The 13,020-nt window shown below is 47.7% G+C and overlaps 1 protein-coding gene across 2 annotated transcripts in view; it reads right to left on the bottom strand.

Annotated features, from left to right (window-relative positions):
- Positions 1-13,020, bottom strand: part of DGKD (diacylglycerol kinase delta) — a 1,999,080-nt gene that overhangs the window by 416,291 nt on the left and 1,569,769 nt on the right. For both annotated transcript variants that reach the window (XM_069617880.1, XM_069617879.1), the window contains exons 21-22: positions 8,100-8,207; positions 6,114-6,227 (exon numbers count right to left, since the gene is read on the bottom strand). In XM_069617880.1, the coding sequence (XP_069473981.1) occupies positions 6,114-6,227; positions 8,100-8,207 (222 nt within the window). The remainder of the gene's footprint in view (positions 1-6,113; positions 6,228-8,099; positions 8,208-13,020) is intronic.

Here is a 13,020-nt window from a genome sequence, read left to right on the forward strand (position 1 = left end):
AACATTCACACCAGAGGTAATACCTTTGATATAGTGTCACACCAGAGAAAGACATTTCATAAAGGAGAGACCTGTCTGTACCATCATCAAACTTAAAGAAGAACAAGTTACTTCTTACCTTGTAACGTTCTTTCGAGGGGATGTTCCTCCGACATATTCCTTATCTTGATAGATTACTTCCAGCTTGCTTGCCTCGGAACAGTTTTTCAGTAGAGGGCGCTGCGTGTCGACGTCCCTCGAGTTGGTGTCCCTCGACAGTCTCCGTATCGGCGCCGACGTCATCGTGCGTATAAATAGACTCGCGCAGCGTCCGTTGCTCCGTTCCGTTTTGAAGCTTAAGAGTAGCTGTGCATTAATTGGTTATTTACCTTGAAGGAGCGTAAGCTGCAACCACAAGGGAAGTTTTACTGAGGGGATGGATGGATGGGAGGGGCGATAAGGAATATGTCAGAGGAACATCCCCTCGAAACAACGTTACAAGGTAAGAAGTAACTTGTTCTTCGAAGGGATTGTGTCCTCCGACGTATTCCTTATCTTGATAGAGTCCCATACTAGTGGTGTGTAAACGGAGGTGGGAGTAAAATTGCAATATTTCCCTTTAAGAATGAACAGAGTGTAACACAGCTTTGCCAAATCTTGTCTCCTGGCTAGAGGAGGAATCCAGATTGTAGAATTTTGTAAAGGTATGTGCGAACGACCATGTGGCAGCCGCACATATGTCTTGAATTGGTACCCCTCTTTGGAGGGCCGAAGAGGCTGCGATACCCCTGGCTGAATGAGCCCTAAGGTGTTGAGGGGGCTCTTTCCCTGTACATTTGCAGCATTCTAGAATGGCTAAAATAATCCATCTTGAAATGGTCCGTTTTGTGATTGGCAATCCTAATTTGTGTCCTGCATAACCTATAAACAGTTGGTCTGCTTGCCTTATCCTGGCAAGTCTGCTGATATAAAAACTCAAGGCTCGCCTTGGATCCAGCCTATGTAGCCTCTCTTCCTCTTTCCCTGGATGGGGAGGAGTATAGAATTAAGGTAAGGTTACCTTCTGAGTGATGTGGAATTCAGAGACTACCTTTGGGAAGAAATTAGGCTTCACTTGTAGGAAAACTTTGTCTTTGTGAAAAATTGTATGAGGAGATTTGCAAGATCGAGCTTGTAATTCGCTCACTCTTCTGGCAGATGTCAAAGCCACTAGTTTTAAGGGTGAGAAATCTTAATGAACAAGAATGGAGTGGTTCAACGGGAGTACCCCTCAGGAAATTTAAGACTAGATTTAAGTCCCACAAGGGAACTTGAAACAGCTTTGGGGGATAGACATTAGTTAACCCCTTCAGAAATTGAATTACTAGGGGTAATTTGAAATAGGATGGCTCCTCCGCAGTGCGTTTGAGGATCGACAGCGCTGCGAGGGAGCCCTTGACCGTACCAACTTGAAGACCTGAATTCGGAAAAAGATAACACCATTGTTGTACCGCATGAAAAGGGTTCGATATTCTTTTCTCTACATCAGCTGCAAAACTTGTTCCAACGGTAGTGGTTTAAAGTCATTGTTGCTGGCCTTCTAGCCGAAAGCAACACCTCCATGACGTCATCTGGGAGGTCCCAATCCTTCTATCTCAACCTTTCAGAAACCAAGCGTGAAGGTTCAGGGTTCTGATGTCTGGATGGAGAACCTGACCTCCCTTCTGCGAGAGAAGATCCTCCCTGTGCGGAAGACGAATCGGAGGGCAGATGGACATGTCCAGAAGGTCCGGGTACCACGTTCTCCTGGCCCAGTCTGGGGCAATTAGGATCATAGTCTTCTGGAATCTTCTCAACCTCCTGATCATCTGAGGAATGACAGGGACCAGAGGAAACGTGTACAGAAGTGGAAACTCCCAGTCCACTACAAACGCGTCCCCTAGAGCAGCTCTCGGGGGAAATTCCCTTGAACAAAACTGATCGCACTTCCTGTTGATACTGGTGGCGAACAGATCCACTGGAGGGTTCCCCAAAGGGTGAAGATCTCTTGAAGGACTTCCTGAGCTATCTCCCACTCGTGAGAGACTGTGCTCTGCCTGCTGAGAGCGTCCGCTGTCAAGTTCTTCTCTCTGGCTAAGTGATCTGCCGATAGAGAGATTCCTTCTTTAATTGCCCAAAAACAGAGCTGCATCGCCTCTCTGCACAGTGGCAGTGATCCTACGCCTCCTCTTTTGTTGAGGTAGTGCATGGCCACTGTGTTGTCCGTCATTATTAGGACATTTTTTCCTTGTACAGATGGCAGAAAAGCCTTCAGCGCTAATCTGATAGCTCTCAGCTCCAACAGGTTGATATGTAGTCTGGACTCCAATGGAGACCAACGACAGCTGATGGTCAAGTCGTTGGTATGGGCCCCCCACCCTGTGAGTGAGGCATCCGTGACTACTGTTATCTCCGGCCATGGTTGCCAAAACAGTTCTCCTTTCAAAATGTTCTCCCGACAGGCCCACCACTGAAGGTCGCGAGCCATTTTGTCCAGAACCTGAAGGAGATCTGTCATTCTTCCTGAGACTTGTGACCACTGGGTTCTTAGTGCCCACTGAAGAGATCTCATTCTCAGGCGAGCCTCTGGCACAAGGAAGATGAAGGATGCCATGAGGCCTAGTAACCTCAAATAATCGAAGGCTGGGAGACGTTGGGCATTTTGAAACTTGGTGACCATCTGCAGAATATCTTGAGCCCTCACCTCTGGTGGCAAGGCTTTCCCCAGGGAAGTGTCCAGGACCGCTCCGATGAACTGGAGTCTCTGTGGTGTTATCATCTGTGACTTCTTTAAATTGAGGGAGAAGCCCAGTTTGTGAAGGAAGTGGCAGACATAATCTAGTTGGATCTGAGCTTGTTCCGAAGATACTGCTCTGATCAACCAATCGTCTAGTTTGGGGTAGACGTGGATCCCTTCCCTCCTTAAGACTTGCAGCCACTACCGACATTAGCTTGGTGAAGACCCTCGGGGCGGAGGTCAGCCCAAATGGCAGAACTCGAAATTGATAGTGAGAGTTGCCAATTGCGAACCTCAGGTATTTCCTGTGTTTGAGATGGATTGGCACATGGAAATAAGCATCCTAAAGGTCTAGAGATACCAGCCAGTCCTGAAGCTGGAGGGCCTGAAGGATCTGAGAGAGAGTTACCATCTTGAACTTGTCCTTCCTGAGGAATTTGTTCAATTCTCGTAAGTCCAAGATGGGTCTCAGTCCTCCGTCCTTCTTCGGTACTAGAAAGTAGGGGGAATACCAACCCTTGTTACTCTCCGCTACAGGTACCGGTTCTATGGCACCTTTCTCTAGCAGGTCTAGAATCTCCTGCGAAAGGAGCGGGTCTGGAAACTTCAAAGAGATGTTCCCTGGTGGATGAATCTGAGGGGTGCATAGAAAGGGCAGGCAGTACCCTTGGGCAACTGTCTCCAATGCCCAAGCATCTGACGTAATAGCCTGCCATTCCGTCAGATGTTGAGTTAACCTGCCCTCTACTGGTGTCCTGTGAGGAGAGACCTGAGTGGTTTAGAGGCGGCTGACGAAGATGCCGAGGGCAAGCAGGCACCTGCTGCTGCTGCGGCTTTTGTACTTTTAACCCGTCCACCGCAGGTGAATCGTTTTTGGCCCCTTTGAGCAGCTGTCCTCTGCCTTTTCCAAATGCGGAATAAAAGCGAAAGGACCTACCCCTCCAAGAGGTTCCTGAGGGGCGATAGGGAGTTTGACGGATTGCAGCTCAAAGAGATTTCGCTGCTGCCTTGGATGTTTGTAATTTCTCTAGGCTGTCATCAGCCTTCTTACCAAACAAAGAAGTACCGTCAAATGGCATATTCAAAAGTCTGGCCTGTACATCTGGAGCAAAACCAGACTTTCGCAACCACGCAAATCTGCGGATTGTAGTACTTGCCGCCATGGCCCTGCTGATACTGTCAGCAGAATCAATGCCAGTTGGAAGGGACTCACACATTGCGTCTTTACCATATTTAATGATGTTCAGAAGTGCTTCCCTTTCCTCTACTTCCGGGAGACAGTCAGCCGTAGATGAAGCACACTCCCAAAGTGTATGGCTGAATCTTGCGAGCGTGCAAGTAGCATTAATGGATTTAAGCGCCATGCTACATGCCGAGAAGACCTTTTTTGACATAGCGTCAAACCTTTTATCATCCCTGTCTTGTGGAATAGTAGGGTATGCAGATCTACTGTTCGATGAAGTTGCTGCTTGTACAACCAAACCCTCTGGAGTTGGATGTTTGCTCAAATATTCAGGGTCAGAAGCAGATACCCTATATTTGGCAGATAGTTTTTTGTTAACTGCCGGGATAACCTCAGGAGTTTCCCAGTTGACAGATATTTTTCTCTGCAATGCAGCATGAAAGGGAACCACAGGATCTTCCTGTGGGCCTTTAAGTAAAATGTCCGTAAAATCATCCTGTTGAAAAGAAGGTGAAGGTGTAGACCACCCCATGAACTCTATTATTCTAGCCATTAAGACCCTATAAAGGGTCTCAGCATGTTACCCTCGGTCTGGTTTAGCGAATTCTACTTCTGGAGAAGTATCTAAACCACTTGCCTCATGCAAAGAGTCTTGAAGGTCTTTCAATCTGTTCTCTTCAGAGATAAATTTCTCTGGTATAGGTGTAGTGGTTCTCTGTAACCCAAAGGGTCTTTCATGGTCAGAATCCTCCCCTTCCTCATATATAGAGGACAAAGCTATGAAATAATCTGACCTTGGGTATGGTCTAAAACCCATTTCTAGAGCAGAAGGGGCCAAGCTTGTAGTCACCGGTTGAGAAAACGTCGAAGTTGTCGACGCGGAAGTCAAAGGCTTCGATGAAACCGAAAAAGGCGTCGAAAAAGTATGAAGAGGCCTCGAAGAACTCAAGAGGATTGGAATCCTACTCGGAGTCGTCAAGGTTATAGACGACATCCTCGAGGTCATGGTCGAAGCCCTCGGTACGTCTACTGACTGAGATGTAACAGCAGTAGGTCTGTCCTTTATCGGTGTCGACAGCGGCGTCGAGGACGGCGTTGATTCGACCGATTTGTGCGTCGACGGGCCCTTCGATAAAGGCGTCGATGATGCAGATTTACGAGTCGAAGGAGGCGTCGATGACGCGGTCTTACTGCCTTTGCTCGAGGGTTCATGACGCTCTTGGGCAGTTTCTTTCGCCGGGTGCAACAACTCGCGGCGTTTCGATTTTACGGGTCTTTCACCCAGGGTATCACCTTTAGCCATCTCCGAGGGGGTCGAGGCCGCTTTCTCGAAGACGCTAAGCATTTTTTTACGGAATTTCTCCCCTTAGCTGGAGAGCTGTGATTCGTGGGGGAGGTGACCCTTTCCGGGGAAGTGGAAGAAGACGAAGAAGAGGGAGATCTACGACACCTCTTTTTCGAGTGTTTAGATCTCGAAGACTGATGGGAACCTCTTCCAGAACTTCAACGGGAATGTTTCCTGTGACGGGGAGGAGACGAATGTCTCGACTCTGCCGAGGAAACTTTCGAAGAAGTTGAAGTTTTAAGAGTCTTACCTCTTTCTAGCTTCCCCTTACGCTCCTTCAAGGCTTTCGCTGCCATGGACATACAGTCCTCGCATTCCGAATAGTGATGCTCCGATCCCAGGCACCACAAACAGATCCTGTGAGGATCCGTCAACAACATTTTCTACCCACAATCTCGACACATCTTGAAGCCGGACCGTGGGGTCGACGGTTCGGAAGAGGAAGCCTTCGAATGAAGAAGACATCTTCGAGGAATAATAAGAAATACTTGAATAAAGAACTGAGCAACACGATTCCGAGGCCCATGAAGCACGGAAAAATGGAACTGAGCAACGGACGCTGCGCAAGTCTATTTATATGCACGATGACGTTGGCGCTGATACAGAGACTGTCGAGGGACACCAACTCGAGGGACGTTGACGCGCAGCACCCTCTACTGAAAAAAACTTTCCGAGGCCAGCAAGCTGGAAGTAATCTATCAAAATAAGGAATACGTCGGAGGACACAATCCATTCGAAAATACTGTTCTTAGGATAGTACATCATCATGATGATGATGATGAGGAGGCTTTGTCAGGCTTTTAGCTGTGGCCAAAGATCAACAGCATGAAGGATCACCCAGAAGCATTTACCTGTGCTATTCTGTGGTGCTGTAGTTTGATGACACGTGAAACGGCCATCTGCATACTCCCGAAAACAGCTACTACTTCCAAGATCTTATCATCAAAAGAGGGTGCAGTGAAGGTCTAAAGCAAGAGAAAGCAAAACAGTTTTTTTTTTCAGAAATATAACTTGTTTGAGACAAAAGTGTTTTGACGAATATGCATAGAGGTGGAGTCCACTGCTTTTCATGTGGAAGATCAGCACTTAATGTGGCTGTTCGGAGTCTCTATGGAAGGATGGGGAAGGCACCACCCCTAAAGCAGAACAGTTACAGCAAGAAGACAACTCCCAGTCCTTTACGATCTCTGATTGCTTAGAACATTTAGTGAGCATGCAGAAAAGGTAGGGCATTAATGTGGCATTAAGCACCCGTTACAAGGGCTCAAACAGGTGGCAACGGCCCTTGGTCCAAGTTAAAGGCCTGAGCGAAGCAGGAACTTTTAACAAGGGGCTTTGGGCCGTTACTACCTTTTCCAGCCCTTGGAATGGGTGCTTAGCGCAATTAGCAATCGTCCCATGGGCTGGGACAGGGCTAATTGAAAGTATTTTCGGTCTATGAATGGGATGCCTTGCGGCGTCCTGTTCATGGAATAAAAAGACTGTTCCAAGATGGCCTCCATGGAAAGTGAAGGCGGGGCTCCGTACAGAGCCCCCCCTTCACTTTCCATGGTGGACTCACACAGAAGAAAAGGAAGAAGGAAGCGGCAGCAAGAGCAGCTGCCGCTGCCACAATGAGGTAAGTCGGGAGGGGGAGGGAGGTCATTTAAAAAGGGGCCCGGGGGTGGGGGTAGAAGATGGCGGCTTAGGGGAACTGGCCATCAGGAGGCTTTGAACGTGAGCTGAGATCGCCGGTTTCAACCTGCGTTCCTAGCCACCTGATTGGCTGGATCCCCTAATCAGGGTGCTAATGGTAAATAGGCTTATTTGTTTTCTGAAAAAGGAGAGCTGTTCACTCTGCTTGCGTCCCATTCATCATCTGTACACTCTCAAATGGCAACAAACTGCACTCTAAATTTAATCATGCTACAATAGCTTGTGCTCTTCAACATCCCATGTACATTGCTAGGCAAGATTTTCTTTTTGCTGCTTTCCTCCCATAGAGGTCTATGGGACGCCCTATCTTTTTGCTATATTCTGTATCCTGATCTGACTTTATCGAGGTAAAAAAGATTTCAGCTTTACTTCTCTTGTGTTTTGCTTACTTTTATGGGGAAACTGATCAGTCCCTAAGATTATCAGTACTTGGAGACCACGGACCTCATTACAAGTACGGCGGAGCAGTAAAATATTGGCAGTAATGGAATTACTGCAACTTTTACCAATACGCCATATTCCGTGTTTGGCCTTGGAGTGGAGGAATTACTTCCAGCATCATGCTGGAGGTAAATCCTCCAACTTTATGCTGACAAATCGGAAAATCAGCAGAATTACTGCTGCGGTAATTCCACTGAAATCCCCATGGAGACCTTTGGATTACAAAAAATGTGAACTAACTCTGCCTACCACCACTTGTAAACCGGATAGTAGTTGTGTGATAATACGTACTTAAAGGTTTAATTGGTTAGAGTGTATTCTAAATGCCAAATAGTCTAAGCCTTACTGCTCTGCTACTCTACCTTGACTGGGTTTGGTTAGACACAATTGTCTTTCCCGTTCACAATAAGAGGTTGGCTTCCCAGAATCCACCCGAGGGTGGATTCTGAAAATCCATCTTAACATACATCAACCTATCCCAGAGTCAGTGGCTAACTCTTGTCTTCACACCTTGCTTCATCGGTAGAGGTACTCTCTGCCCACAGGTTCCTCACTGTTGCCTCTGATACCGCTTCCTACCCTTCTTAGCAGTACTATCCTACCCAGGCCCTTCTGTATCCTCTGCCACACCTCTAACACCTTTGTAGTACCATTTCACTGGGACATGAATCATATTGATCTGACTCCTGAAGGATACTTACATCATCTTCCTTGGTTCCACCCCAAAAGTTGGTGCCTCCGGCATAACTGGGGATATTGAGGACTGCAATTCCTTGAAGGCTTGGCAAGGGTATTGTACGCCCATCACACTAGTTAAAAGAGAAAAAGAATGTGTAGGGGAGTGGTAAATAAGGAGAATAAAGGAGGACAAGTCAGAAACAATACATGGGCTTAGAGGGACCTGGAGATGGTCATTAGTGTTACAACCAGAAATGTGAGGAATGTGATAGTCCAATGGGAAAAACAATGCAGATGAGTTATAACAAAACAACAAGCAAAGTGCAATAAGAGATACCAAGCACAACGAAAACATTGCAGGGTGGGGGGCGAAAACAGAGGAAGAGAATGATGTGTGGTGAGAAGAAGACAAAAGATAAGGCAGAGAATAAGTGGGTGAGAGAATATAAGAGGGTAAGGGAGTGAATGTGGGTGTGCGAAAAAGACAGGGAAAGATAGAGAAGAAGGTACAACAGAGGGGAAGATAGAGTAAAAGAGTGGGGTAGGAATTACACAGAGGATAGGGGATCAAATGAAGAGTGAGGAAAATGGGGCTGGGATAGATTGGGGGGAAGTGCAAGTGGATCTAGGTCACCTGGCCTAAGCCCTGCCCACCTGGTGCCTTCCTGCCTGCCGCTCTTTTCCACCACTTAGCAAGCCCCGCCCACCTGGTGCCTTCCTGCTTGCCGCTCTTTTCCACCACTTAGCAAGCCCCGCCCACCTGGTGCCTTCCTGCTTGCCGCTCTTTTTCACTACTTAACAAACCCCGCCCACCTGGTGCCTTCCTGCTTGCCGCTCTGTTTCTCTACCTAAGGAGCCCTCCAGCCTCTTTTCCTTTGCAGATGGGGAGCAGGTGCAAGTGGATTAAGGTCACCTATCCTAAGCCCCACCCACCTGGTGCCTCCCTGCCTGCCGCTCTTTTTCACCACTTAGCAAGCCACGCCCACCTGGTGCCTTCCTGCTTGCCGCTCTGTTTCCCTACTTAAGGAGCCCTCCAGCTTCTTTTCCTTTGCAGAGGGGGAGCAGGTGCAAGTGGATCTAGGTCACCGGGCCTAAGCCCCACCCACCTGGTGCCTTCGTGCCTGCCGCTCTTTTTCACCACTTAGCAAGCCCCGCCCACCTGGTGCCTTCCTGCTTCCCGCTCTTTTTCACCACTTAGCAAGCCCCGCCCACCTGGTGCCTTCCTGCCTGCCGCTCTTTTTCACCACTTAGCAAGCCCCGGCCACCTGGTGCCTTCTTGCTTGCCGCTCTTTTTCACCACTTAGCAAGCCCCGTCCACCTGGTGCCTTCCTACTTCCCGCTCTTTTTCACCACTTAGCAAGCCCCGCCCACCTGGTGCCTTCCTGCTTCCCGCTTTTTTTCACCACTTAGCAAGCCACGCCCACCTGGTGCCTTCCTGCTTGCCGCTCTGTTTCCCTACTTAAGGAGCCCTCCAGCTTCTTTTCCTTTGCAGATGGGGAGCAGGTGCAAGTGGATCTAGGTCACCTGGTCTAAGCCCCGCCCACATTGTGCCTTCCTGCCTACCACTCTTTTTCACCACTTAGCAAGCCCCGCCCAATTGGTGCCTTCCTGCTTGCCGCTCTTTTTCACCACTTAGCAAGCTCCGCCCACCTGGTGCCTTCCTGCTTCCCGCTCTTTTCCACCACTTAGCAAGCCATGCCCACCTGGTGCCTTCCTGCTTGCCGCTCTGTTTCCCTACTTAAGGAGCCCTCCAGCTTCTTTTCCTTTACAGATGGGGAGCAGGTGCAAGTGGATCTAGGTCACCTGTCCTAAGCCCCACCCACCTGGTACCTTCCTGTCTGTTGTTCTTTTTCACCACTTAGCAAGCCCCGCCCACCTGGTGCCTTCCTTCACCATCACTGTCTTGTGGCCAATGCTGGATTTGACTTTTATGGACACGGTGTGTCACTCTTTCTCAGCTCTCATGCTGGACTTCCTTTGGATCTAGTACTGATGGTGGCCCTGAATCATGCTGTTCCCATCTTCATCTTGTATCCTGGCTTGCAACATTATGTGTTACTACTGACTTCTGCAATTGTATTCGAGCTTAAGCTCTGCCACCTCATTGATTGGGGCCATAAAGGACCAAAGTGAGGTGGAGGGACTACACAATAGAATGGCTCATAGGCCATAATGGGCTATTTGCATGAACTGCTAGGTAGCAATGTGTGTATATAAAAACATTTTTAATAATTATTTTTATCACCGAGGATTCCCAGTCTGATGACGGGGAATATTCAAGCATCTGAATCTATGAAAGATCCAATACTGGAGAAATAATTTTACACCCAACCTCAAAAATAGGGGGTAAAATACTCCCACTTCAAAATCTTATCTGGAGCACTGGTTGTTGCTTTCCACTCCGCAGTGCGTGTCTACTCTCCTTTGCTTGCTTGTCTGGAGCGAAGAAGCCACGTAATTCGCTTCCATGGTTCACTGCGGTATTAATGCTTGCTTCATGAGCAAAGGAATCCCTTTGCTCCCCTTCCCTGGCTTTGGCAGCCTTTCGCAGGTCCTGATCCACCATGTTCACGAGTTTGTTGTGCCTTCAGGTAGGTGTCTGGATGCTTTGCCGTTTCTTCTCTGCTCTATCGTCACTCTAGGTTTACACAGCAGCCTCTTTCCCTGACGCCCGCTCCCCTCCTCATCGCCGCCGGTTCCACGCTGCTTTGTCTCTCGTTGGCGTGGCTATGTCAGACCCTTGCCTCTGTGTGTGCTCTCTCTTCCTCCATTACTGCATCACTGTCTCTTTATTTCCATAGCCGAAACAGGAGGGGGAGGATCATTCATTACGAGATATTATGCTGGTTACAGTTAAGAATTAGATATAGCGATAAAGTCATTTACAAATTTAAATATTGGGAACAGTGTGGAACAGTGAAAACTTTGAAGTAAAGCATGTAGTGGTTTTGTTCACATCGGTTCACATCGGTTGTTCCCATATAAGCCGATAATAACTTTTCTGGAGGGAGCTCCACACAGGAATGTGAGTCCTTGTCCCCTAGTGGGGAGTCCCTCCCAGTGTGGTCCTGTTTTTCCAAACCACTAGGGAGACAGAGTGCTCACCTCCCTAGCCTCAAAGGGGGTGGCTCCCACTAGGGAAGAGGGGACAAAGTCTCCAGATTCACAGATTCATCACATAGCCCTCCCGTTAAGTGAGAGGCCTCGCCTTCGGCAATAAGAGGAAACGGCAGGGGTAATCCACGTTCCCTTGTTCTTTTCCTTTTCGATGTTCCACCAAAAAAACAAAAAGGTTGTAGATCCAAAAACCACCTCATAACCCGGGCAACTGAATCCTTTTGCAGGCTCAACCAGGTTAGAAGGGAGCGATCCGTCACCAGTCAGAATCTTATTCCGGTTAGAAAATACCAAAGGCTGACTACTGCGCCTTTGATAGCCAAGGCTTCCAAATCTACAGCAGCATAGGAATATTATCTTGGAAATAATTTCTTGCTTGTAAATAGACTGGATGATCTAGTCCGTCGTGTTCCTGGGAAAGCACTGCCCCTAAGCACACTTTGGAGAAGCATGCATCTGTCTGAAGTATAAACTCCTGGTTAAAGTCAGGCCTTTTTGGCATGGACTCCTGACAAAGTATCTTCTTCAGGCCTTCAAAACTTTGTTTGTTTGTTTGTTTTATTTGCTTATATAGCGCGCTGAACCCTGAGGTAGCTAGGCGCTTGTTCTTGTAGAGTGGTTACATACATGTACAGTTACAGAAAATACAGAAATGTACAGGCATGTTTAGTGGTGCTGGTTACAGTTAAGAATTAGATATAGCGATAAAGTCATTTACAAATTTAAATATTGGGAACAGTGAGAACGATATACAGGTATATACAGGGTGAAGGTTGAAGGAATGAGTGTTAGATGTTTTATTTGAGAGGGGTTGAGGAAGAGAGCCATGCTTTGACTTTAAAACGAAGGCAAGGAAAGAGTGTTCATCTCTCAGTGATGTGGGCATAGAGTTCCATGTTTTTGCTGCTAGGACTGGGAAACTGGTGCCGCCGATTTCTGGAGTCTGTATTTGGGGATGTTGAGGCAGTGAGGGTAGTTAGTTCTGGTGGTTCTGGAGGATTTCCTGGTGCAGAATTTGTCGACAAGGTATTTTGGAGTGGTATTGTTGAGGCATTTGTGAGTGATCATGAGGGTTCTGAAGGTGATTCTGTCTTTTATAAGGAGCCAGTTGGCAGTCTGTCTAGCATGGGATATGTGGTCCGTGCGTGGGATGTTGAGGGCTGCCCTAAGGGCATTATTTTGTAAAATGTGCAGTTTGTGGATGTTTTGTTTACTAGTGCCTAGATATAGTGAGTTGCAGTAGTCGAGTTTGCATAGTCTAAGGGCTCTTGCTAAAATAATACAACTTTGAGTGGATAGAAAGGGTCTACAGGCCGTTATTAGTTTGGTGGTGTAGGCCGCGGCGGAGGCCGTGGCGTTAACCTGTCTAGATAGTGTCAAGGTGGAGTCGAGGTAGACACCCAGTGTTTTGGCATTATTGGACACCTTGATAAGGTTTCCATCGATGTTGAAAGAATTGTATTTTGGGTTGAGTTTATTGAGGCGCTGTTTGGAGCCAATGAGTAGGAGCTCGGTTTTGTCATCGTTTAGACAAAGCCTGTGCTTCGCCATCGAGTCTTGAATCTTGCTGTAGTTTTCATTGAGATGAGCAGAGTCTTTTTCATGTGAGCCTGTGAGCGTGATAAGGATCTGTGTATCATCAGCGTAGTTGGTATATAGGACTTTCACGTCGTCAAGGAGGTTGAATAACATCTTAGTAAAGATGTTATAAAGGGTGGTGGAGACACATGAGCCTTGGGGAACTCCGCACGTGATAGGTGAGGGGTCTGCTGGAGCACTGTCTGAGAAGACCCTCATGGATCTTTCGTCAAGGAAGGATTGGACCCA

Source organism: Ambystoma mexicanum, chromosome 10, assembly GCF_040938575.1.
Source record: "Ambystoma mexicanum isolate Mex_15411 chromosome 10, UKY_AmexF1_1, whole genome shotgun sequence".
NCBI classification, from domain to species: domain Eukaryota; kingdom Metazoa; phylum Chordata; class Amphibia; order Caudata; family Ambystomatidae; genus Ambystoma; species Ambystoma mexicanum.